General features: G+C 41.0%; 2 protein-coding genes across 5 annotated transcripts in view; both read right to left on the reverse strand.

Moving 5' to 3' along the window:
- BTBD10 (BTB domain containing 10) overlaps positions 1-16045 on the reverse strand; it is a 29760-nt gene extending 13715 nt beyond the window's left edge. The window contains exons 1-2 of one of the 4 annotated variants that reach the window (XM_088667586.1): positions 15937-16045; positions 5805-5934 (exon numbers count right to left, since the gene is read on the reverse strand). In XM_088667586.1, the coding sequence (XP_088523712.1) occupies positions 5805-5905 (101 nt within the window). In that variant the 5' untranslated portion in view covers positions 5906-5934; positions 15937-16045. Of the gene's footprint in view, positions 1-2980; positions 3338-5804; positions 5964-15936 lie in introns of those variants that run through there. The other 3 variants (XM_088667585.1, XM_088667590.1, XM_088667581.1) reach the window with 3 other exon arrangements.
- A 3342-nt stretch (positions 16046-19387) lies between these two features.
- Positions 19388-23359, reverse strand: PTH (parathyroid hormone). The gene is given in 2 exon segments (XM_035118695.2): positions 19388-22288; positions 23274-23359. Coding segments are annotated over 2 exon segments (348 nt in total). The 3' UTR covers positions 19388-22026.
- Between the last annotated feature and the right edge of the window lie 2893 nt (positions 23360-26252).

Consider the following 26252-nt stretch of genomic DNA (forward strand, 5'->3'; position numbering starts at 1 on the left):
ATAAGGGAGATCCCCCTTGCATAGTTTCTACTCCTTAAAACTTTTTCCTGTGGACCAGAGACCCTCAAGAAATCATGGGATGTGGGACAGGGTTTTGCAATTTTGTAAAACTGGATGGAGACAACTCCCAGGCAAGCTCCTTTCACTCACTTTTCTACACTTGTCCCTTGCCCGTGCAGTGCCATTCTCTCGGTGCAGGCCTTGGGGCACAGCAGTGGGCAGGAAATCACAGGGAATTCCCCCAACATGAGCTCGCCTGCACTTGCACAGTACTGGATGCCATCAATGATTTCTCATTTAAGATACAATTTGCCCTAACAGGAACCCAGTGATCAGCACTGTCTGCACCTTAGTTTCCAAAGGCCTGTCTGAAGAGGAATGTCTTAGGCTGCCATGGGAAAGATAACAGAGAGGGAGCCATTCTAAACTTAGTTTGGAATTCCACAATATAGGAGCAGCCATGGAAAAGGCTCTCTTTCATGTCACCAAAAACTGTGCTTCTGATGCTGATTAGTGTATTAACAGGTCTCTGTGCCTTCATTTGTTTTCTTAACATCTAAAAAACCTCTGAGTATGTTATTCAACTGCCATGAGTCAGAATGAAAACAAATGTTTTAAAACATTTTAATAAAAATAAATTTTCAGGCAAAACATTGGAACATGTTGAATGTTAACATTTTAACTCAGTAAGTGCACTTAATTGATTATTTCCCCCCACATCAAATATTTCAGTTCAACTTCCTTTGGCTATTGAAAAATGATATATTTATACACTTAAATTAATAATAGGTAGACACTGGAAAACTGGAGTTGGCTTAACTCTTAGCTGTTGGCATTGCAATGTCTGGTAAATTGCACAAGCATAAAAACTTATGACAGAAGACCAAAAAAAGTTACTTTGCTGATATATGGTTCAGCTTCCTATCATTTGTGAACACCTCACACTCAACTCTAAGACCACTGACAACTCATTACTCAACTGACAAAAAACTGCTACCGTATTATCAACAGAATAACTTGTATTTGAGATTTTGTATACCTCCATTTGGGTTATTCTTATTTGCCACTGTTTGCTTGTATTATGAAAAAACAGAAATTAAAATATTCTTTTAAAAAATAATATGACATATTTTAGTCTTTGTTTGCTAAATATCAGTCAAATTACAAGTTATTTAGAGGAGCTAGCACAGTTCTTTGTAAACTTGCACTGTAATGTAATGTAATATAAGCCACTGAGCCTCTTGGGTTTGCCGATCAGAAGGTTGGCGGATCGAATCCGCACAACAGGGTGAGCTCCTGTTGCTGTGTCCCAGCTCCTGCCTACTTAGCAGTTCGAAAGCACACCAATGCAATTAGATAATTAGGTACCACTGTGGTGGGAAGGTAAACGGCATTTCCGTGCACTCTGGTTTCTGTCACAGTGTTCTGTTGTGCCAGAAGTGGTACCGGTATCTGTGGACAAATGTCGGCTACCTTGGCCTGAAAGTGAGATGAGCACCACAACCCCATAGTCGCCTTTGACTGGACTTTACCATCCAGGGTCCTTTACCTTTACTGTAATGTAGGGGTGGCTAACCCCCCCCCCCGTTAGGGGGGCGTGACTCAGTCCCCAAGCAGTTTTTCTGCCCTTTCCCATTTTAGTACCAGTAGCCAAAAGAAAAAAATGGAATTGGAATAGGCACAACCCAGGGGGAGGGGCTCCCAGTTTCCTACTGGAGATGCAAATCACCCACTTCCCAGTCATCAGAATGATCATTTGGGCTATGTGTCTGTTGATATATGTATGGGGCGGGGGCACATCTACCATTGGCATGCAGTAATCAGATGTTGATCAAGAATGAATGTGGCCCTCAGGCCAAAAAAAGTTAGCCACAGTACTTTAACACATGTCCACCTAGAATACAGATTACTGCCCAAACCTGGTAATTTGAAGGGGACATAAACCCTCATTTGGAAACTCAAAACATTATCACACAAAATCACCCAGCCATTCCCATGTACAGTAGTAGCTTGCAACATGAATGGATGACTCCACACTATTTGTCTTCCTACAAACAGCAAACTACATAAAGCAACTGTTTGTTGCAAGTCACTTCACACAAACATATTGATGTGCACAGAGCACATACCATACATGTAACTTTAAGAAGCCTCTATATAGTACAGTCTTAGATTTGAACTAATCCAAACTAGCCTTAAGAAAAACAACCCATTAATTTCTATCAGCTATTTTGTGTATAAAATCATTAATTTCTCCATATTTTAAACAACTTCATATGATGCTCTTCACTACAAAAATAATGCACTAAAAATGCAATAAAAATAAAATGATGCAATAAATGATGCAGATACAAAAAAAATTCAAGACAACAAAAATGAAAGCAACTATTTTATCAGCCATAAGCATTTATAGAATATACAGTACAACTCTAGGAGCTGTAAAGCAACATGTTAAAACTACAGATTTAAGAAGCATGTTCAATATTCATTGTTTTAAAAAAAAGTGTGTAGGGACTCCGATTTTAGAGTACTTTAAAAAAAATGGCAACACTTTCAGAGACTTACTAATCAAATCTTTTTATCTTCCTGATTAAATGATAGAGTACATTCAAATAAATATTACACCTACAAAAACTTTTGTCTATGAATCTTTCAAACAATAATAAAGGAATATTCTGTCTTACACTAAAAAAAGCTAGTCAACCAAACTTAAAAATAGCCCCTTCTAAGAACTGGATTTGAGTGGATCTGCAAACTTCCAACTCCTCTTAAATTAAGCTAAATAAATGCATTTTAACACCCCAACAATAACATTTCTGTTTATATTACAGTCTTTCCTTTAGACAAAAGATCATGCACACACACATCTGTTCTTTGTCATATCAGACATTTAAAGAGATCAGACTACACAAAGGACATTTAGTCTCCTTTCCATTTCAGCTTCTGCTAAATGCTGTTCAGATTATTAATGGTTACGCACCTGCTTTTGGAGTAGAACAAGGAAGAAACACAAAAACATGGGGAAAATATCGAGACCAAAGTACAAAGGAAATCCGCTCCCTTCCAGGCAGTAGATTTGGAAGCCAGCTCAGCATCCTCTGGCATTACTTGCTAAGTTCAGCATATTTGCTATTTCCATCCTCCTCTCAGTACTCCTCTGCACCATTAGCCTGCCTTACTTTCTAGCATCCTCTTTCCCTCTCACCCTCAAGGGTAACAATCCTGTTACAGCTATTCAGTCCATTAAGTGCTCAGAGACGCAAACCCCCTAGATATTAATTCAATTCATTTTCTCACAGCCACTGACTCAGCCGTGCACAGTGCAGTACTGACGTCTGACCTCACAGCCTCCTGTAAGCTGAATTCATGCTTACCATTTCCTCATCTCTGAACAGCCATTGGCTAACATAGTTGATGGACAGTATAAGGAACGCATAAGAGAAGAGCTGCTTGGTATATTGCCCAATGCCATCTGTGAAGCTATTTCTAGTCCTGCCAGCTTGTCAGATTTCAATAAACTAACAAAACAAGTGAAAAGGTTTATTCTGTCACACATCTTTCATGCCGGATTTTATAGTCATTCAAGGCAACACAAACTATCAAAGAGCTTCATTGGGGATCATCTGGTTTGCTTGGATATTTAAATATATTTAATAAAAGACACCGTCTAGAAATATAGGAGAGAAAGGCAACAGTCAAGAAAACTCAGGTTAAGAAACTGCCAGTGCAAAATAAGCAAGAGCCACTGTAACTGCTCTAACCAGAGTGTTTCTTCCACAACTTAAATGTTTCTCAGTTATACAATTACAAACCAAGATCTACGCCACTGATTTGAGAGGACAAGACTTGCTTGTGGGCTTCCACAGACATCTGGTTGGCCACTGTGAACAGAATGCTCGACTGGATGGGCCTTTGGTCTGATTCAGCAGAGCTCTTCATAACTTAAAAATGCAATAAACTATCGAAGCAAACGCATCTTTAGCTCTTTCTAACCCCAGCAAGTAGATGAAAGCCCCTCATAATAAATTATGCTCATCTGTAAAGTCTCACATGACCCCAAATGTTAGATTATTATTTTGTTTGTGAGTAGTAAAAATAATACAAGATTGATTCAGTATTTAATTCTCTAGCAAACAGCTTCCACAAATGTTCTTCTGCCATGGCATAGTCAGTTTTTGCACTCTGCTTATCTGTGCGCCTTTTTCAAGACTTTTGGTGTAATCAAACAATTGTTATCACACCCTGAGTCTAGAAGGGGAACATGCCATAGTTTTGCAGTAGAGTACTTTCTATTGCTGATGTCCCTGTATCCAACTTTGGTAACAAATGTTTGTTTTCTGAGATCCTAAAATGCTTGAAAACAATTTTGTTCTGAGATTTTCCATAATATTCCAAAAAAACCCCCAAAAAACCACAGCAGTAATGTCCCATGTTCCCTGTTCTAAACATTATCTCCAAACTACACTAAAGTTATGCATTTTTGTGTTTTATATTGTAAACCGCCCTGTGACCCTTGGATGAAAGGTGGTATAGAAATTTAATAACAAAGCCAGTTACCAATTACTTTTATTCATATCATACAATTTTATTTTCATTTGTATTGCTTGCATGATTTGTTACAACAGAATTTTCCTTTCTAGAACTCATAACAAAAGTAGCTGCTTGCAGTTCAGTCTTTTGAACCAAGCCTGATGTCCTAGGCTCAGGGTAAGTAATATCTTTTTTTATTTTTTGCTGTGCCAATGCATATTAAGCAAACAAGCTATTCCAGCTGACCCAACATATCCCCATCCAGTGAAAGCCTGCTAAAATCAGGCTTTATAACACTTCTGGAAAATACCCAGGGCTGAGGACCGAGTGGATTTTTCCAGAAACAGCAAATTTCCAAATTGGAAAGCCACTTCCTAGAATATGCCTGCTCACCATTTTATTCTTATATGATTCACAGACAGCTCAATCTATATACACCCAGCTGACTAATGCCATCTAGGCAGCATATAAGCACAGTGGCTTCTAAGGCATCCTGTTAACAGCCTTAACCCAACAGCATGTTTTTAGTGCTAAAGTACCATGGTTACAGGGTTTATATAAGCAAGGCACCATAAACTGTATTTACAGATTTTCCACTGAACTGATACCTACTGTCAGTAACATTCTAGACCTCTTTTCCCATCTCTGCAATGGATACTTCAATACCCAGTGAGGCAGAGAGGATCCTTCTGAAGTACAGTGAATGTATATGAACTTCTAAATTTAAAGGTATTACATGCAAAGATGCCAAATGTTAATTTGCTTAACATTTTTATTAAGGCAATGCAAGCTGCAAAGCAATAATTTCTGCTATCAAATGCTTTTCACCTATTTGTTCAGCACAGTAAGAGTCAAATTATAGTAGAAAAAAATTCTGTAGTTACACAAGCATGTCAAATAGTCAGTGTTGCTGACAGGACAAAGGTTATTCAGATTATTCATTTGACCATATGTATTGCCTTAGATGTGTATAATTTAGACCTAGTGGCGTACTTGTTTCATTTAACAAATACCCAGGTAGGTTTTTTGGTTCATTTTAGGTAACATAATCAATAATTGGTCAACTGAACTCTGTATTTTACACATTCTCAGATGGCTACAGCTGGCAAAAGTGAGAAGTGATTAGCAAGCTCAATAAAGATACAAAAAAGGATACATTCACTCAGATTGATGTTTATCATTTGTTACTGAGAGCATCAAACTTTTCAATAGTTTTTTTCAGAATCAATTTGGATTAAAGTTTTGAGATGCTATACAGCATATGTGCTACCTACCTTGAATGCTTACAAAGTTTACGGGGTCTACTATGCAATTTTCGATCACAATTCTCTGGATCACTGGAGTTACTGTCATAAGGATGAGGCCGTCCTGCCATTCCACTCCAAGCTTCCTCACACTACTGCTCTGAAAAGCATACAGCCAGCACTCATAACCTACATTAAAAGAGCAGCATTGACCTTTAAAATGTCATTTATTGTAATAAAAAAGCAAAAATAGAAGCATTTTGCTATTTACTCACATGCACACAGAGAGTCAACATAACAAGACTTTTAGAAACAAACAAACCTCAACTTGGCAATGGTACAGAGACATATCCACTATGGGAAGTCAGTTTTAATTATACACATGAATGTTTGCCGACATGGAACATTGATAGCAGCCTCTTTAATTACCTTTTAATAGTACATACAAAAATGCTTAACTGCACACGCATCAACAGTTTAAGCAAGATACTCTAGGTTCTTTAATGCATGACTCATAGGAATATCTGTCTTTGACAGATAGCAAAATGTGGTCTCATAGCCTCCCACGTATGCTATAACACTGGAAGTTTTCACCATTTCCTTTGAATGGCTGGCACCTCCCCTCCCCTAATCCAAGCTATGTTTTGAATTTATGCTTTGCCATGAAACCTGTGCAGTTCATTGTCTGAAAGAAGGCAAAAGTCCCCTTCAGTTCATCTGACAAGGGTCAAGTTCTTTGAATCGTGGCCAATAATTAGCATATAGAGAGAGCTTTTGAGTATTCATAGCATTTCTCTTCAACAGCGTAGATTTCCATATCCATGGAGATAATATCCTGGTTCAGGCTTGCTTAGATTAAACTGGTTTATTGAAAAATCAGGATTATAACCCATGACTTGTTGGCTCAATATCACGCTTGCCCCTCTCCCACCCAAAAAACCAATTAGGTACTAGATCAGGTGCTCCACAGCCAGGTTGGTGCGTGTGTACATGTGTGTAAACACAGTCCCAAAACTTGCAAATTACACTATCTATTTAAAAAGCGGACTGTTTGTTTTTTGTTTGTTTGTATTTCTGGGCAGTGCTGGGCACTCCCCACTAATAGTATACAGTATATTCTGATAAACACTTTGAATCTCAGCATAGTCCTAGTTTCCATCCCCATAAAAATCATCATCTGTTTCACAAGTGAACAGAGGTGGGGAGGGGAATGAAGTTTCTTTAGACAGTGTAATCATCGGAGCTATTAAAAAAAAACATATGAAGTATTTCAACGCCAAACCAGATGTAACAAGTAGTTACTGAAAGCACCAACAATCTGCTTCTTTGGTCTACAAGAGAATATATACAATGAAGCTCCGAGCAATGCAAAATTATCCAAGACTTAAAGGAATCAAGAGTATAGAGGGCAGGAGAAGACTGAGGGAAGAAAAAAACCCAAGAGAAATAGGAAATCATCCATTCACTCAGTGCTGTGACTAAACCTGAAGGTAGGTAAGAAAAACAGAGCAAGCAAGTCCTATGTGGCTTTGACAGAAATAAAACTAACTGGTAGCCTGCATGATTTGGAGAGGCTGTCAACTGATCAGTAAAATATTGTTAACTGGACGGTCAGCTCCTTATTATTTGACCATGTTGTGGTAATATATGAAATCAATAATGTACTAGTTTACAGGCATCTGCCAATCTAAGTGCATTATGCTTCTAAGAAGAACAAAACTTTGCAATTCACATAGTGACTTCAGTTTGTTACTGATAAATTACCATTTTAAGTACAGTAAAGTACTTAAGTATGTGACCCTTCAACAACTTTTTGTTGTTTTGACCAGTCAAATGCCACTTCCATACTTTGCCTTCTGGCTTAAGCAGACATTCAAAGGCTGCTCTGGGAGAAGAAATTTACCTATGAGAAAAGAAAAATGCAGAGGGAGGGAAGGCTTTTAGAGATGTGAACCCATTAGCCCTCAAACCAGGACTCAAATTCATAGTAGATGTAATAATACTGAAAGCCATTTTTGGCAAGGTATCTCTGCTGAAGCTACCATAAGAGGGAGTTATACAGGAGTATAACTCTTGTTTCTACCTAACTGTCAGGTTGTATTTGAAACACAAATACCGTGTTTCTCATATTATAAGACACGTCTTATATTTATTTTTTCCTCAAAAAAACACACTATGGCTTATTTTCAAGGGATGTCTTATTTTTTTCCTCCTCCTCCTGCTGCGGCCGGCATTGCTGCTGCGCCTATCACTATGTCTTATTTTCGGGGTATGGCTTATATTCCTTGAATGCTTAAAATCCTGCTATGGCTTATTTTATGGGTATGTCTTAAAATATGAGAAACAGGGTATATAGCCCTGATTTCCAGTTTGACTTGAAAAAAGAATGTAGTTTGTTAATATACATATACTGGGTCTCTGCTATTATACTCTAAATAGATGAGAGTGGTTAGGGAGAAATGTCATGATAAAGGCTTCATTAAAATCTTAATTCTTTTCATTTCAATTTATAATTTATACAATTAATCTCAATAAATGCTAACCACAAGATGGTCAGCAAATATCATCATTAGACATGGAAGCTGTGAACTGGAAAGACCATAGTTCAAACCTCACTTGCCTGAATTCCCAAGGTGGCCTAAGGCAAGTTCCTATTCTCACAGTTTCAGTCCCATATCTGCAATATGGGAATGACACTGATTTTACAGCATTATAGTGAAGTATATAATCTTTGAAGTGCTTTGAATAATCTAAAAAATACATAAAAGTTATGTATTTGTCATATTACATACCTATCATATTATATGAACCAGTATTAGACTGAGAAGCAATGTGTTACATTTAAGATCAAATCAATCCAATAATGAGACAATCAACTGGATCAGAAGTGTGATCATGTGAAAGAGCTGAGGTGCAACTTTTAGGCAGAAGGCCTTATTCTTCTGGCTCAAAGAGCACTACAGTATATTTAAAGATGGGTACTACTGATCAGGCTACTGACATGATCTCATTTCATAGCTTCACCTTATCAGATTTCTAATTAGCTCAGATGTAAATCCAAATAGTAGCAAATGCCACGGCTTTTAGAAACTGTAACCATCTCTGACATTATATAATATCTGTTTTCAGGGCCATTTCAAGCAAGGCTTTCATTTCCCTTGCCTCCAGGCTACTGAAGCTGACTGTTTATTCCTGGTCACCCCACTTTATCTGGTCCATTTTGCTGACTGTGTTGAGCCTTACAAATAAACAATATGCAAGAAGCTGAAACTGCTTTAAACTATCTTACAACTTCCCTATACAATTTGAGTTTTCCTGAAATTAATTTTACTAATACCATATTACATACAATATTCTCATTTCATGGGATAAAGGTGTCCGTCAGCTTTATCAAGGACAGCATCAGCGACATTGAGAACTGGGACAATCCTCCCCCTGGACTCCCTCTATGCCTTAGGCTTCTGCAACACTTTTCTAAGTCAATGCTCTTGTAGGTTAGATCTTTGTCCAACTTTTCCAATGGAGGAAGCGCCTCCCCAGTCTTCTCCCTCCCTGCCTGGATTCTTATTATTAAGAAACACACTCTTGTCTTTATCTTCCCCAGGGCTACATTTATATTTTCCCCAAGGAACTGATAGTGGCTTGTATTTTCGTTATAAAACTCTGTAAAGTACACCATCACAGACATGGATAGCACCACTGTGTAGATAAATAAATGAATTTTGAACTAGAAGGTGTGCTGACCACTTTAAACTCTGGGCTCCTATGTAACAAGTGAAGGGACAATACTGGTACCTGAAAGATATGGGGAATTAACAAAGCAACAGTGCTTTTTTCCACTTTATTTTTTATTTTTTAAGGAAAGGGCTTTAATAGTGTTGTGCTGTTTTTATTGGTTTTATCACTTGTAATTTAATAGATTTGGTTTTTATATTGTTTTCATTCTACTTGAGTTTAATTATTTTTAATGATTATTTTTATATGTTTTTAGCTTTTTGAATTTTATCTATCTTGTTCTAATTTGTAAGCAGCCTTGAGTCCCAGTATGAAAGGATGGGATATAAATATAATCCTCCTCCTCCTAACTGTAGAAAGGTGGTGTAATTTGCACTAGCATGATCAATGGTGGCAGAACTTGCTGCTATTCCAAATTCCATTCAGGAGGCTCTGGGGTGGGCTACTGTCACCTGAACTGGCAGGAAAGTGTGGGGGTCAGTTCTGAGCATTGAGCCCAAAGTCACACAATATGACCAAGCTAAAAGTTTAGAATAGGTATAAGTTTCTCCTTGCCCCATTCTACCACACTGTGCCCGAGCCACAGACTAAGCCAGGGTGAGATCAGCCTAACTACTGTTGTCTATGTGCTGGTTACCTCTAGGTTAGATTACTGCAATTCATTTTACATAGAGCTGTCTCTGAAAATGGTTCAGAAACTTCAGCAGGTGAAGAATTAGATGGCCAGGCTACTTGCCAGGGCAAGATGGTATGAGCACATTACACTGATCCTGGCACGATTGCACAGGCTGCCAACTAATTTCCAGGCCGAATTCAAAGTGCTGGTTTTGACCTATAAAGCCTTAAATGCCTCAGGACCAAAATACCTCAAGGACCACCCCTCCCCATATGAACTGACCCGGACCCTGCAATAACCATTGGGGGCCCATCTTTGTGTGCCTCTACCACAACATAAGAACGGGCCTTTTTTGCAGTGGCTCCCAAGGGAAGCTTGGCTGGCACCTTCATTATACACCTTTAGGCGCCAGGTGAAAGTTCCTCTTCAACAAAGCCTTTGGCTGATTATCCTTTTAAATGTGTTTGAGGGTTATTAGTTTGTTTTGTTCTTGTCCTTATTATGTATTTTGTGTTTTTATCTTGTATTTTATGCTGTGAACCGCCTGAGATCTTTGGATGAAGATACAGTATAACAATTTAATAAATAAAAAATAAAAATCTACCTGGCTCAACCGGGAAAGACTAAGATCTGCCAAATCCAAACACTCGTATCCCAGCAAATCTTGGGTTAGTTACACAACTCTTCTTCCCCTTTCCTTTTCATCTGTCCTCATCTTCAAATATCTCCTCCCCACTTACCCTCACATTCTCTCTCTTCCTTGTTTCTTCTTACATGTCATCACCCTCCTTGTCCCATGGTACTAAATAAATGATTGGGTCCAGATGGGCTTTGATGGAGTAAACTTCTCTAGGTTCAAGTCACTGCTTCACAAGATAACTGACACTTTATGACATGGTTTTGCACGTGAAATTACATTATGTCAAGAAACTTCCTCTGGAGAACTTTTATCAATTACCCTCTTCTCATATTTTAAGACATGCCCATAAAATAAGCCATAGCAGGATTTTTAAGCATTCAAGGAATATAAGCCATACCCCGAAAATAAGACATAGTGATAGGTGCAGCAGCAATGCCGGCCGCGGCAGGAGGAGGAGGAAAAAAATAAGACATCCCTTGAAAATAAGCCATAGTGTGTGTTTTTTGAGGAAAAAATTAATATAAGACGTGTCTTATAATATGAGAAACACGGTAGCAGTTTATTTGCTCCACTGTGATATGTAGGGAACCAGCCTCTTAAGACAACTGATGGAATGAGAAGGAGGGGTGCTTATTCTGCTACTTCAGAATAATGAGGAGCTTACACCAGCTTACACCAGAGTTAAGGTACATTAGTGTTAAGTTTTAGGAAACAACACCTTATTTTCTTTTCCAGTTTAATTCATTGACTGAAGTTCTACTAAATATCCATTTGGACCTTCATGAAGTAAAAAATTTAATAGCTAGTTTTGTATTTTAATGAAAGTTTTCATCATGTTTAACAGCATGACATCCCTTTAAGTGCGCCTGAAAGACACATTTGTTTTCCAAGGCCTTCATGATTCATATAAACTGAGCTGCAAAAGTGATACTGTGGTTTGGTTTTGTGTATTTAGGTATTTGTTGAGGTTATGTGCTGGCTTTTAGTAATGCTTATTTACTTTTTTTATCTATTCCCAACCTTCCTCACAAACAGAAGCACAGAGCAGCTTACAACTTAATTAAAATGCCATTTAAAACATTCCACAATAATAGAGAACTGAACAACCATTGTTAAGTATCATATCTTTAGCTGCTGCGTCCCTAGGACAGCTAATTTTCAAAGATCTTTTAATGTTATGATGAAGATGTTTTAAATGTTTTTAAACTATATTGTATTGGTTGCATTTTGTAAGTCACTTTATGATGGTTACTGAAAAGCAGGTTATAAATACATAATAAATTACAAGCATTCTTTAAAGATCTGTGCAGCCAAAATGTGTTTCATTACCAATATTGTGGCACCTGCTAAGATTATTGGGTGGTATTTCTGGATCCATAGCTGTCACTTGAGGCTCAGTTGGCCCTGGTGGCACAAAGCGCATTCCATCAGTTGTGGGTGGTGGCCTAGCTGTACCCCTATCTAGACAGGGACAGCCTACCTTCTATCAGCTATACTCTGGTAACCTCTAGGTTAGATTACTGCAATACATTATACATGGGGCTGCCCCTGAAGATGGTTCAGAAACTTCAGCAGCCAAGATGCTCACAAGGGCAAGACGGTTTGAGCATACAGTATAGTGACAATCCTAGATCAACTGCACTGGCTGTCAGTTAGTGTCCGAGCCCAATTCAAACTGCTGGCAATACCTCAAGGACTGCCTCTCCTCATATGAACTGTCCCGGACCCTGCAATCATAATCTAAGGCCCTTCTACAAGAGGTCTGGAGGGGAGCAATTTTTCTGTGTGTTTTTTTGTTTTTGTTTTTTTGCGGCGGCTTCCTTGTTTATGGAATATTCTCTCCAGTGAGGTTCACCTGGCACCTTCACTACATATCTTTTGGCACCAAGCAAAAACTTTCCTCTGTAACCAGGCCTTTAACTATTTGTGGCCTTTTAGAAGTGGGTGGGATTTTTTTATGTATTTAATTTTCCTCTTGGTTTTATTGTATCTATGTGGGGTTTATTGTCTTGCTTGTTTGTCTGTAAGTTGCTTTGGATTGCCCTAGGAAACATAAAGTGACTAACAAATTTAATAATAATAATAATAATAATAATAATAATAATAATAATAATATTTCATAGCAGCATGTATTTTTAAGAATTAATTATGAACATTTTATGCCTTTATGCCCAATGCCTCTAGGAATCACATTCTTGCTACTGATATTTACATAATTAAAATGCTCTCATAAATTTATTCCTGTTTCTGTCTGGATTTAAGTCTCTCCTTTTACTTACCAAAGCCAGAAATCTGTTCTACATTACTATGATGAAGGGGGCATTATTGGAGGAGGCTGGAGAGAATTTAATGAAAAATTGTGATGGAGCATCTTCCAAAGTAATGCAAAAGAAATAAAACAGAATGATCCAAGCATACTAGTTTAGTAGCTGCAAATATTCTGTGAAAGAAAAATAATGAAGTCGTAGGTTTTGAAGAAGGAGAGCAGATGAAGAAAACATAAAGGTCTGTTGTGTAAAATTCTAGGATCATAAGTGCTAACTGTTTTACAATAAAACGGGATGTTTATACTACAAAAGATACATGGTGTCTCACTGAAGCACCACACAGATTTAAAGAGGCTTAAGATCTTTATTTAGACAAGAATGACATTTTTAAAATATTAATGGTGATAACCAATATTAGTTGTACTCAGAGCAGACAGGTTACTTCTGGGTTCGGTGCGTCCGCAACATGAAAAGGCTGCACCCTGAAGCGCCACACCTGCGCACGCGTGTGACGCAATGCGGTGCTTCTGCACATGCGCAAAGCGCAATTTAGTGCTTCTGCACATGTGCACAGGTTACGGACGCGCCGAACCCAGAAGTAACCCGTTCTGGGACTTCCGGGTTCGGTGTGTCCGTAACCTGAAAAGACACAACCCGCAGCGGACGTATCATAAGGTATGACTGTAGATCAGGGGTCAGCAAACTTTTTCAGCACGGGGCCGGTCCACTGCCCCTCAGACCTTGTGGGGGGCCAGACTATATTTTGGAAAAAAATATGAACGAACTCCTATGCTCCACAAATAACCCAGAGATGCATTTTAAATAAAAGGACACATTCTACTCATGTAAAAACACCAGGCAGGCCCCACAAATAACCCAGAGAGGCATTTTAAATAAAAGGATGCATTCTACTCATGTAAAAACACCAGGCAGGCCCCACAAATAACCCAGAGATGCATTTTAAATAAAAGGACACATTCTACTCATGTAAAAACATGCTGATTCCCGGACTGTCCGCGGGCCGGATTTAGAAGGCGATTGGGCCGCATCTGGCCCCCGGGCCTTAGTTTGGGGACCCCTGCTGTAGATTAATCTGAGGAGCTTTCTATTATTTTCCAAGAAGTGTACAGCCTAAACACAAATCTAAGTTAAGTATGTATATAATTGAACAAGTCCATTAATATACCCAAATTGTTTTGAAATGTAAGAAGAGTACTCAAACATTTTACATGTCTTAAGTACAGGTATCTATGGTTTAAAACTTTTAACATTGCAAGAATAAAAGGACTGACAAAATGGCCACACTCACACACAAGCCAAACCACAGTTTAGCAGGAATGTGTAGGCTACTGGAGATAAAATAAAAAAATTCCTTCAGTAGCACCTTAAAGACCAACTAAGTTTTTATTTTGGTATGAGCTTTCGTGTGCATGCACACTTCTTCAGATACAGCTACTGGAGATGAAATTGTAACCACTTTGTTCCTTCATAGTCCTTAGGTCAGTGCAGTGTGTCACCTAAGCAAAGGTTTGGTTTACCTTGTTATGTGAACCAATAACTCCTTTCCAAAAGACAGAAACTGGCTAAGTATCATCTGTTGGAATTTAATTTTTGTCAGAAGACGGATGCCAACAACAACAATTTATAAAGAAGGTATGTGGCAAGAGATCAAAAGTATTGTTAGAAAATATTTTTCAAAATACTGAAATACAATACTAAACAAAAAGAGTGGCAACTGGGTTACATGAATGACAAAAGGATCAAAGAATAAATGATAAGTCTGGAACGAATGATGTGACAGATATGGGGATACTGGAATTACTGGACCCAACTGCATTCTCCTGTACTGATAGCCAACTCTAATAAAAAAAAATTTAAAACTACAAACGACACTGTAAATGATTTGTGACACAAACAACATCCCTTATCTTCCCAAGTAAACATTAGAAATATTTTAAACCTGATCTACGGTATTTAGAACACCAAAGTCAGAATTAATCACAAAAAAGGCAGCACATATATTGGGGAAATTACAAGGCAACTTTTCCCACAAATCTATGTTTTCCGTTAAAAAATTCAAAACAGTCCAACTTTTTTGAGTATTGTATTCTTAAAACTCTCTCTCCCCCCCCCCAACACAACCTCTTCTCCTCCTCATCCCAGGCTTTCCCCAAAATGCCCCCCAACACCTTTCCAGAAGGGCAGGATGTGGCAAAGAAGGGGGCAAAGGCGAGCTACCCGTGACAAGGCACTTCTGCCGGAGCAGCCATGCGCCCAACAAGCCCGTCGGTGAAAACAGTAAGAGCACCAGGAGAGGGAGGGGGCATTGGGAACCGGGAATCACCATGAAAGACGCCGTAAACAGCCTATAAATTAATTAAATAATAACAACCACCACCTTAATCCCGCATTCCTTCCTCGCAACTACTTGTGGTCCACGTGAGTTTTAAACAGATATCCCCCTGTCTTGCCGCACTTATCAGGCAGATGCAGATGCACACGCATCTGACGCGCGTCACGCATACACAGAGAGAGTCAGGTATGCGCGTGTAGACGCACAAACATGTCTTAATACTACGCGGCACCCACCACCACACGTACCCGGCTTCCCAACAACCGCTGCCCCTTCTCATTTCATAGACCTCCCTTGTAACTGCCACCCACCCTCCGCCAGCACAGACGAGCAGCGCCCACCTGCCAGACCTGGCCGCCACCGCGACCCTTCCCCGGCCCAGACTCGCTTCTGTGGGAGAAAACAACCGGTGGCCGCCACCGCCACCGTCCTGCCTGCCGACCACCGTCTTCCCGACCCTCCTTCGCTCCTCTGGCCGCTCCTAGTCTCCCCCAACCAAGTCCCGTGGGGGGAGCTTAAAGGGGCCCCCGCCGCCCTCCCACTTCTCTCACCTGCTGCGCCCCACGACGCCGGGGCTCCTCCAGCTGCGCCGCGCTTCCCCTTCGTTGCCGCCACTGCCTCCCGCCGGCTACTGCAGCTGCTACTAGGCCCCGGCCGGTCGTTTGCCCCTGCTCTCGCGAGAGGTAGGCGCAGAAAGCTCGCGAGGCGTCGCCTGGCAGCAGGGAGGGAGGGAGAAGCGGGTGGAGAGCGCGAAGCTCGCTTACCGCGCGAGGACTGCTGTTGCGGGAGGCTTGGCTCCGAGGCGCGGGAAGGTGGGCGCGGGTTGGCTGCTCCGCGGCGGCCGGCTCTTCTTGCAGGCGCCTGCCGAGTTCCGAGGAAGCGGTGGCTGCAGCGGCGGCATCGTCGCCCCTCGGCGCTCTCTTCTCTCGCCCCGCTCCTCTGGTAGCAGCGACGTCTCCTCCTCCTTCCTCCCGTCCTTTTCCCGAATGTGCTCAAGTGGACGGTCGTCCTCCGAGAAGAGCCCACTGGGCATCAGAGGAGGATTGTGACGGCGCGTCTTTCATTTATTTCATTTTATTGTCTTTTAATATTTTGCTGGAAGCCGCCCAGAGTGGCTGGTGAAACCCAGCCAGATGGGCGGGGTATGAATATATTATTGTTGTTGTTGTTGTTTAGTCGTTTAGTCGTGTCCGACTCTTCGTGACCCCATGGACCATAGCACGCCAGGCACTCCTGTCTTGCACTGCCTCCCGCAGTTTGGTCAAACTCATGAATATATTATTATTGCTATTATTATTATTGCTCTTGGGCCGTATATGGTGTAAGCATGACCGCGGCCGGGCTATTTGGCGCCCTAGGCAAGGCCAACTACTGACACATCCCCTGCCCAACCCAAAAAACATATTTTCTAACTTCAGTGTTAAGAAACAGATGGCTTTCTCCTCTTTCTAACTTGTTCTTTCTCAAAGGTTTGGTAGTATTTCTAGTTCCTTTGCAATCTCAGTAGCATCTATCAAAACTTGTTGAAAACCCTCATCACTCCTGCAGCCCACAAGTTAATTCTAATCTACGAATTACTTCATAAAGGATGGTCTTTGAAGAAGTGTGCATGCACACAAAAACTCATACCAATGACAAACTTAGTTGGTCTCCAAGGTGCTACTGGAAGGATTTTTATTTTTATTTTGTGCCCATCAAAGGTCAGTACTGTGCTCCTTCTGAGGTCTGTGCCCTAGCGGCTATCTAGTTGGCCTTAATAATAATATCAGCCCTGGGTGTGAGCTCAACAAGTTGCTCCTCTTGGGCAAGTCCTTAACGCCTTACGTCAGGGGTTTTGCAAGTTGTTAACTTACAGGTCTTGTTGGACTCCAGTTCCCATTAGCCTCAGCCAGCACTGCCAAGGATCAGTGCTGATGGAACTTGTAGTCCAGCAACATCTGGGGGCCCTTAGGTCAAAGCTTAGTTCCACATAACCACCACTCCTACTCCTAACATAATTAATTTCTGAGTTGTAGTCCAGTTCAATGCATGGTTACTTGGAGGGGCAGATCATATATCTGGTAGGGAACTTAACTTCATGGTAGAATGGATGCTTTGCATGCAAAAGGTCAAAGGTTTAACCACCAGCGACTTTAGGTAGCCTGCTTGTGTCACCAGAAACAAAATGAGTAGGTTGTGCTCAGCTGAGAAGCAAATGGAATTTGGAGTGCAGCAATGGAGGCCACACACTGAAACGTCACCACACTGGTGGCAAACTGCTCAACAAAAATAATATGCTAAGAAGCTGCCACACCAGCAGTGACTGCAGATGTAAAAGAGGTTATTTTTAGTTATCCAATTTTCCATGGTAAGGGGAAACTAAATTGGGGTGGGGGGGAATGCTTGCTGGCATTTTTATTTATGCTGTATGGATGCTGTGAATAACTTGTGTGTATAAGTAACTGATCCTACAATGAGCTGTCATCCGAAAGTGCCCTGTGAAACTCTTAAAAGATTTCTCCACATGCTAGCCATGCTGGTCCACACGCTAGCAGACTAAGCCAGCTAAAAATGGGTCTTGTGACTTTGTCTTTAGGGCTCCTGCTTTGTTTGAAAAGCTTAATCACCTGTCTGTTCTGCCTGAAGATAATATCACTATGGAAGCAAAGTCCTTGAATGATTACGTTTATTTTTTCAGCTCTAATAATGACCTCTAATGGCAGGACTGTTGAGATGTCTCTTATTCTTATCCTTTATATCTTGTTTTGTTTGGGCCAAAAAAGTGGCATGGTTAGGCCAAACTCATATCTTGATACCAAATTGAAATATGGCTAGGTCAATAAGGAGGGAGTAGGATAGACACTGCAGATAGGCCGCCTCTCTGCCTACGCAAAACCCCACAGTTAACTTATCAAAATATAATGCTAGAACATGTTATGCGTTGCAAGTTATTACAGACATAGTGGTGCTCAGTAAAAAATTTCCATTGTCTCTTAGTTCTACTCATGATGTGATTGCAATAAACTTAAACAACTGAGACTGGACTGGTCACAAACAGATGCATATTTGTCATTGCGACTAGCAGAGCACCATTTTCACCCCTGGTAGGGGGCCACAGCTTGAACTGCAACTGTTAAATGGAAAATCATGCACTTGGTGTTTTCTTCCCATGTTACAGGGGCAGCTTGCCCTCTCAGAGTTACCCCCGCTCCTCCCTCAAATGTTTTTTCTCATGTTTCCAGGTTAATATAAGTACTTTGTTAGAATCATAGAATCGTAGAGTTGGAAGGAACCACGAGGGTCATCTAGGACAACCCCCTGCAATGCAGGAATCTTTTGCTCAACGTGGGGCTCGAACCAGAGACCCTGAGATTAGGCGTCTCATGCTTTACTGACTAAATATAGTAGGATGGATCCAGGGGCATAGGAAGAGGGGGGGCGATGGGAGCGCACTGCACCCGGCAGCATGATCCTGGTAAGGTGCCATTGCGGCTGTCCCTGCCCCCAGAATGTGCGTCATGCCCCTGTGGGGGCTGCACACCTCCAGAATGTGCGCCACACCGCTGCATGCAGCACACCATGCCCCCAGAACGCTCACCACACCCATGCGGGCGGCGCGCTCCGCCCCCGGTGCCGGAGCATGAAGCTTCGCCACTGGATGGATCCAGACTAAAGGTGGGATTCAACTAGTGATTCCCATCAGTAGACTTCCACTTGCACAACGAGACTTCACCCCTCTTCTCTCCTTCCATGTCCACCAAAATTGGCTCGGAGAAGGGGGCAGGAGAATCTTCAGAACAGCTCACAGGGGGTGGAGAGGGAAGATTATTTCATCTTGCAAGCTAAAATGCTTCCCCTGCTTGAATTTGAGGACATTAGCACAATGATGAAGTCATCCCTAAGTTAGTTGAACCTATCCCCACTGAGTTGAATAGGAACTTAGTAAAAACTAATTTACTGATCTCCCCCCCGCCCCCGCTGCTATAGTAGTATATGGATCTCAATGACAACTTGGTTCAGCTAACTGTGGGTTCATCTGAATAGTTTTATTTTCTGAAATTATTGGAAAGTGCATGTATAAATAATGACAGAAAGACAAAAGGTTTATGCTTTTCAACTACTACTGTCCAAGAGCTTTTGGTCCATTTTATTTGACAATTCATTAGCAAGATACAGATATAAAGGAATAAAGATACATTTGTGCAAGTTAGACATGAACATACAGCAAAATAATAAATAGAAAGTGCATATTAAGGTCTTAGTCCCACAAACATACCCTATCTATCGCATGTCAGAACCTTGCTCCCACATGGAATGCCATTTGAATGCAGTTCTCTGCAGGTTCAAGGGTCTGTAGTAATGTATTGTCTGTTTGCAGAAACATGTCTTTAGTAGGGGTCCAAGATAATATTCTGACCCTGAATTGAAGCTTTGCCACTGATTTAAAGGGAGCCAGAATTTTCCTTGCTGTCTAGATACAATGAATGTCAGCTCACTATTTGCAAATACATTTCTAGTCTAAAAATGGCGAATGTGTTTTGACATTTATTATTTATTAACCAACTCTTGCAAAAGGCATGAGGTGCCACACTTACAAACAGGTGAGACAGACATAAAAGCAACCATACTGGATTAGGCCAATGCAGAGTAGTAGCGTCTGATCTTCCTTAGGTCTCATGTGAAAAAGAAACTAACATATTCAACTGGAAGTTTGTGACTGCTGAGACTCTGCAAGATAATGGCCTCCGTCTCACATCTTGCATCACCTGCATCTCCAGTTCTGGATCAATTTTGGCAGTTGCCCCATAGTGTGTCTCTGATGTTTCCCCCTTATAGCGTAGGATTGTGTGCATTTTTACTCAGAGCAAGTCTCCACTAAGTAAGAATTTGTAGGATGGCAGCCTCACAAATTATGTAGATGTACTTCCTTTGACTTGAATGGGGCTCCCAGGGAAATATGTTTCAGATCTGGGTGCCAGGCTCTGATTCAAAGCACACTTACTTGCAGGTAAGGTGCTCCGAGGCACATTTTGGGCTCTGCATAAGCAAGGGCTACAAACATCCACCCTGGTGTTGGAGAAGCCTTTGTACGTGCAGTAGGAAATATGCACGGGGCTTGCAATGAATGTGGCAGCACATCACATCCTCATACTGCGCTCCATATACATAGTCCTATCTATACTAATATCTGTTTTATGCCAGCTTAACTGCCATGGTTTGACCTAAAGAATCCTGAGAACTGTAATTTGGTGTGGCACCAAGAGAAGTCTCTACAAGAGTCTGACTACTGTTCTCAGAGTTCCCCGGGGAGAGGGAATGACAGTTAAACTAGATTTAGTCTGCTCCATGAGCGTGCTGCTTCTTTCCATATGGCTTTATGAAATAAAGTGCTGATAACTTAAATTGAGCCTATGAGCTTAAATATTTTACAAGCTAGAGTACTCTACAGGTATCAGAACACACTTCCCTTCCGATTTGGTTCTGCTGTGCACATTTATGTAACAATCCAAGTTCACTGAATCTCCCATATCTCCCCAAAACACCTTCATCAGTTTGCATTGATGCCAGTCGAAAGGCCACTCAGGTCTCCGCTGCTTTTGCTTGTCTCCGTTGCTTTCTCTGGGAAAACCCATTGTTTGCCACTGAATCCGAACAAACATCAATCCACAAAAAAACCAATGGACGTTTGTTCTGATTCAGTGGCAAACAGCTGTTCGTGCCATGGGAAAGTGGTGGGACGAGCCCTTAGTTTAGCACATTTGGAGACTTACTGAAATGCATGGTACCTTTGCAGGACTACTCATTTCTGGATAAAAACCATTGTCAATTCCTTAAGCTATTCAAACTTTACCAGTGACCATGTATTAAGAATGGGGACAATTCCAAATCAATGTTTTTGTGCCATCTTACACACACACACACACACACACTGTGCTGATTCACATTATTGTCTTCAAGAGAGATGGGAGTGAAACCAGATATCCACAGCTACTGCCTGCCTGGATACAGGAGGCTACCATCTGCCAGAAACATCCCAAATTGATGCATGGACTTCTCCATGCCACTCCCTTTCCTAACTGCCAAGAGAAGGCAACAAACTGCATTATTTCAACAAGCTGGATAGAAGATGGCAAAGGGTGGGTCCCGGCACCAGCTTACCCTGCCAGAGGATTAATGGATCCAACTTGCTTGTCTGTGTTGCCTCCATCTGCAGATCCAAATGAGTGGCCTGGGCAATACTGTACCAGGGGACAGGTCCCATGCTCTTCATTCATTTGGACATGTCCTTACAGCAGCAGACCAATGTGTCAGGCTCAGTAGTAGAGCACTCGAGAAGTGTAGGAGATATCCTTGGAGAGGTAAGGGTCCCTCTCATGCCACCTACCCCATTAATAGAAGATAATAATGTAGACTGCTCAGTTTGCACCGGCCTTGCAATTCACCTGGTAAGCCATATGAAGAACTGAAGAAGTAGTGTGTGAACCCCCACTGACATGTACACTAGGAGAAATGAGATGTACAGAAGAAGCACACCTAATCCCCAAGAAGTAGCATCATGCAGACATGCCCTTAAACATCATTTTATAAACAATAAATAACAAAATGCCCTAATTGCTCACTACTGTATGCACTTAGCTGGAAAGACAACACTATGGACCCTCTCACTGGAGTCTTGTTTTGAAGGTGGCATCTCTCTAATTTTTGTTAGAATCCACTGCTTTCTTTTGCAGCTTTGCCTGCAGGTCATCCGGGAGCAACCTCCAGCTTCGAACCTCGCGGGCCTTAGCATTCACTTCTCCTGCTGCAGCCTGGGGGTTGTGGTGCACGGTCTGCAATTGCTCAAGGAGCCAGTTTTGCCTGTGTGCAGAATGCAGGTGTTCCCCCAAATCATGCATCATTTGCATTTCACTCACTGACCTCTTCCTGTAATACAGATAAATAAGGCAGGATTTAAAACAACCACATAGCATTAACAGTCCAACCCAGGCACCCCCAAACTGTGGCCCTCCAGATGTTTTGGCCTACAACTCCCATGATCCCTAGCTAAGAGGCCCAGTGGTCAGGGAAGATGGGAATTGTAGTCCAAAACATCTGGAGGGCCAAAGTTTGGGGGTGCCTGGTCCAACCTTTCAATGGAGAAAAGCAAATACATTTCCTTCACCTGGGTTTGTAATTAATGCATCTGTTACCTTAAACCACACAATGCCACTGTTTGTGTAGCAATCTAACCAGCACTTGCTTGTAAGCCTCTCTGTCTAAGTGAATTCCATCCCTAAAAGCTTAGCCATTTTGTTTGTCCTTCCCCAGCTTGTTGAGACAGGGTGTCTGTTGTTGTTTTTTCCTCTCTCTCTCATCTCTACTCATCCTGTGAATAGTTCCTGCATGGATAAAGTTTTTGAACTCTAGAAACTTTAAGTAATTACTTGAATCTAATTCACCCAGGCTGCAAAGTCTGCTAACACCTTTAACGGCACCTATGTGCCACAGTAGACATGACATGGTTCACCAGATTAGCAATTCCTTTACTAACATCATCATCATCATCATCATTGGAGTAAAAAGGCATCCATGTGGGAGGTAGTTCCTGATTATCACTCTGGTGGGATGTTTCAGGACTTCAACTCTTTTCTCCCTACTGTGGCCCCAATTCTGATTGGCCCCTCTACACCTTTATATTTGTATCAAGAGGAACTCTTCCTTGGAACCAAATGGGGCCTCATCAAGATTCCAGTCCATCTAGTGGTCCCCATGATGATGGATTTTTACTCACAAAAAGTATTCATGCAATTTACTGAGGTGATCAGAGCAAGAAGCAGCAACAGTCAGCTCCCACCCCATCATGTCTAGAATATGTTGCTCATTAACACCTTTCATCTTCTAAAAAAATTCAGCAATATACTCTACTTACATCACAGCTTTCCCATTGGAGTTGGCAAAGAAGCAGACTGCCAATAAAATGATTGCACTTTTAGCCATGTCTCTGATTGAAGTCATGTTAACTATAAGAGATGAAAGAAGGTTAGCACATGGTTGGATTGAGTTAGACAACATGAGATATTAGAATGCTGTACATAAATATCAAAGCATTCAAGAAGGTGATGTTCAGACGAAAGACTGTGTAACAGTGGTGTATTTTTCTTATTTGAACAAAGCATCAAACTGGGGGCCGACTTCACTTTCCCACACACTTTTTGTAACACCTTGGCTAAGCCTATTAGTTTCTCTCCCTATAGTTTCCCCAGATTACACTGAAGGGAACAGTACAGAACATTCGTGTTTATTAAAATAAACGTGATTTGTCTATTACAAGCAGCCACTTTAGGTATTGCAACCAGCCATTATGAGATTTGTCCAGTATAAATAATTCTCCATCATATTCATATGCCAGCCATATAAGGGGAGTACCCTTTGCTTCATTAGCCACCCTCTATAAAACAAAAAATACTACATGGGCAATGAACATAGAAACATAACAAGAGCCTGCTGGATCAGACCAATGGCCCATCTAGTCCAGCATTCTCACAGTGGCCAACCAGGAGCCAATAGGAAGCCCACAAGAAGGGACCAAATGCTGTGGAATTGTACCACAACTCAAATTATATTTTGTTAAGGTGATTTTTTTTTCACAGGGATGCCTGTTTAAAAATATATAAAGAGGATTTTAGTGGTCTTGCCCTTGATGGATGTTGACATGCAACACGCATGAGGGCTTGAAGATGCACAATACTTTATTGATTCTGTTGAAAACACCCACATGATTAAAGTCATATACAGTCGTACTTTGGTTGATTAACGCCTTGCGACTCGAACATTTTGGCTCCTGAACACAGCAAACCTGGAAGTTTGCATTTACGAACATTCTTTGGAACCCGAATGTCCGACGCAGCTTACGCGGCTTCCGATTGGCTGCAGGAGCTTCCTGCAGCCAATTGGAAGCTGCACCTTGGTTTCCGGATGTTTTGGAAGTTGAACAGACTTCTGGAACCGATTCCGCTCAACTTCCAAAGTGGTACGACTGTACATGGAGATGCTTAAAAATATGATTGCTCTGTACCTGAGGATCATCTGTCCAGCATACTCTCCCCAGCATAAGGAGCAAAATGAGCAATCCAAATATATATATAATAAATAATAATAAATGAGCCCAAGGCAACAGCCCCTCTTGCCCGGCCCATGCTATGCCCATGCATTTTGAAACTCATTTTAAAGATATAACAGCCTATATTTCCATGCTTCACTTTGCTGCATATTTTGTGACTTTAATACTCTGCTGGGATTCTCTCACCAAAGAGTGAGAGAATATATGTATTGCACCAACACATTACACCCCTGCTTAACTCAATTTTGGTGTATTCCCTGGTGTATGATGAGTGTACATGGAAGGTGATGGCTCTGAGACATTCCAGCCCAGGTAGCCAGGGAGGGAGATCCAAGATGGGTGAGCCACACAAATCACATGCTGAATTCTATATACTGTATACCGGTATCTACCCAGACTAAATTCTCTATTTGTGTTAATTTAGATATTAATAGCATTGTGTCCCTTGATCCCATTAAGCTAAGGTTAAGCCCTGTCAAGTCCCACTGATTTTAATAGTAGAGATTTAAGCATGTTCATGAATCATTGGGTCATAAAATAGCATTGGGTTGTGCCTAGTGATATTAGCTTGCCTGTTTCTTGTCAAATGGCATCACAGACAAACAAAAGGCTTGTTTCTAACCTGATTCTTGCTTGCTTATGCCATAAACTCCCCCTCACTCAGAGATTCATTGTGACATATATAAAATTGCAGCAAACTCTTTATTTTCTCTACCTTCCTTTTGGAAAGGAAATCACATTTCCTTTTGATTTGCTCCATAAAGTTTATAGGCACAGAAAATCTGGTGCTCAAGCTACATGCCGGCATAAACCCATCATGATCATTAGATGTTTCACTGACAGAGCACTAGCGAAAATCTCTGCAGTGATCAGTATTACTGCTGCTGATGCAACGAGCAGAAAGAAAACAATCTGAGCCCAATTTCAAGTCTAGCTTTACATTTTGAGAGTGATACTAAGAATAAAGAAACAGCAGTAAGATGCCTAATAAAAAGTTTTCAATGTGTTTTTTAAAAGCAATACCTGTGATGCATAATATTTTTTACTACTGTGGCATAATAATACCTATAGTTACATCTTATATGACTATCATCCAAACAGATCCACAATAGGTTTCTAAATCCTAGCAAAAGTCTCCCTGACAGATATCAGAAGCTGCTGGTTAAAGAAACAATTTAGACTGGCAGTCAAAAACCTCTGTTGACATTCCAGTAATGGATGAAACAATCAATTTTGATTTTGCTACAAATAATTGCTTTCAAAAGAAAAGAGAAAAAGTTCTTACCAAAGTTTCTCAAGCAGGCTTTCCGCAGAAGTTGATTTAAAATCTGCTTAATTGGTCTAGAAGACTTCTAAGTAACTAAGGAGCTCTTTTATTTTCTCAGTTGATGTCACTCCAAACACACCCCCTGACCCTCATGTACCACCCATCATGTGCTTTTGTTAATGGGGCATTGAAAGAAAAGAAAAGTTGAGGGCAAAATACAGTAACCTGGGCAACTTCAAAAGAGTTTGACTTCTAGGGAATCTGAGCTTAGGGTTGGAGAAAAATGCATTATAAAGAAATTATGTCATTGGGTTAATTAATTAATGATCAGCTCTAAATGTTAATGACACCACGGATGACTAAAAACAGTCACATTTGTGAGTGAGTTACAAACAGCTAATAAAATAAATGCCAAGCTCCAGAAAACTTTTACCAGCATGCACAACTTCATTAAATCCAACCTATTCAAGCCAGGAAAAGGAAAAGTTACACAGGTGTCCTGCTGACTATTGTAACACCAA

This window comes from Zootoca vivipara, chromosome 1 (assembly GCF_965207765.1).
Source record: "Zootoca vivipara chromosome 1, rZooViv2.hap1.1, whole genome shotgun sequence".
NCBI classification, from domain to species: Eukaryota; Metazoa; Chordata; class Lepidosauria; order Squamata; family Lacertidae; genus Zootoca; species Zootoca vivipara.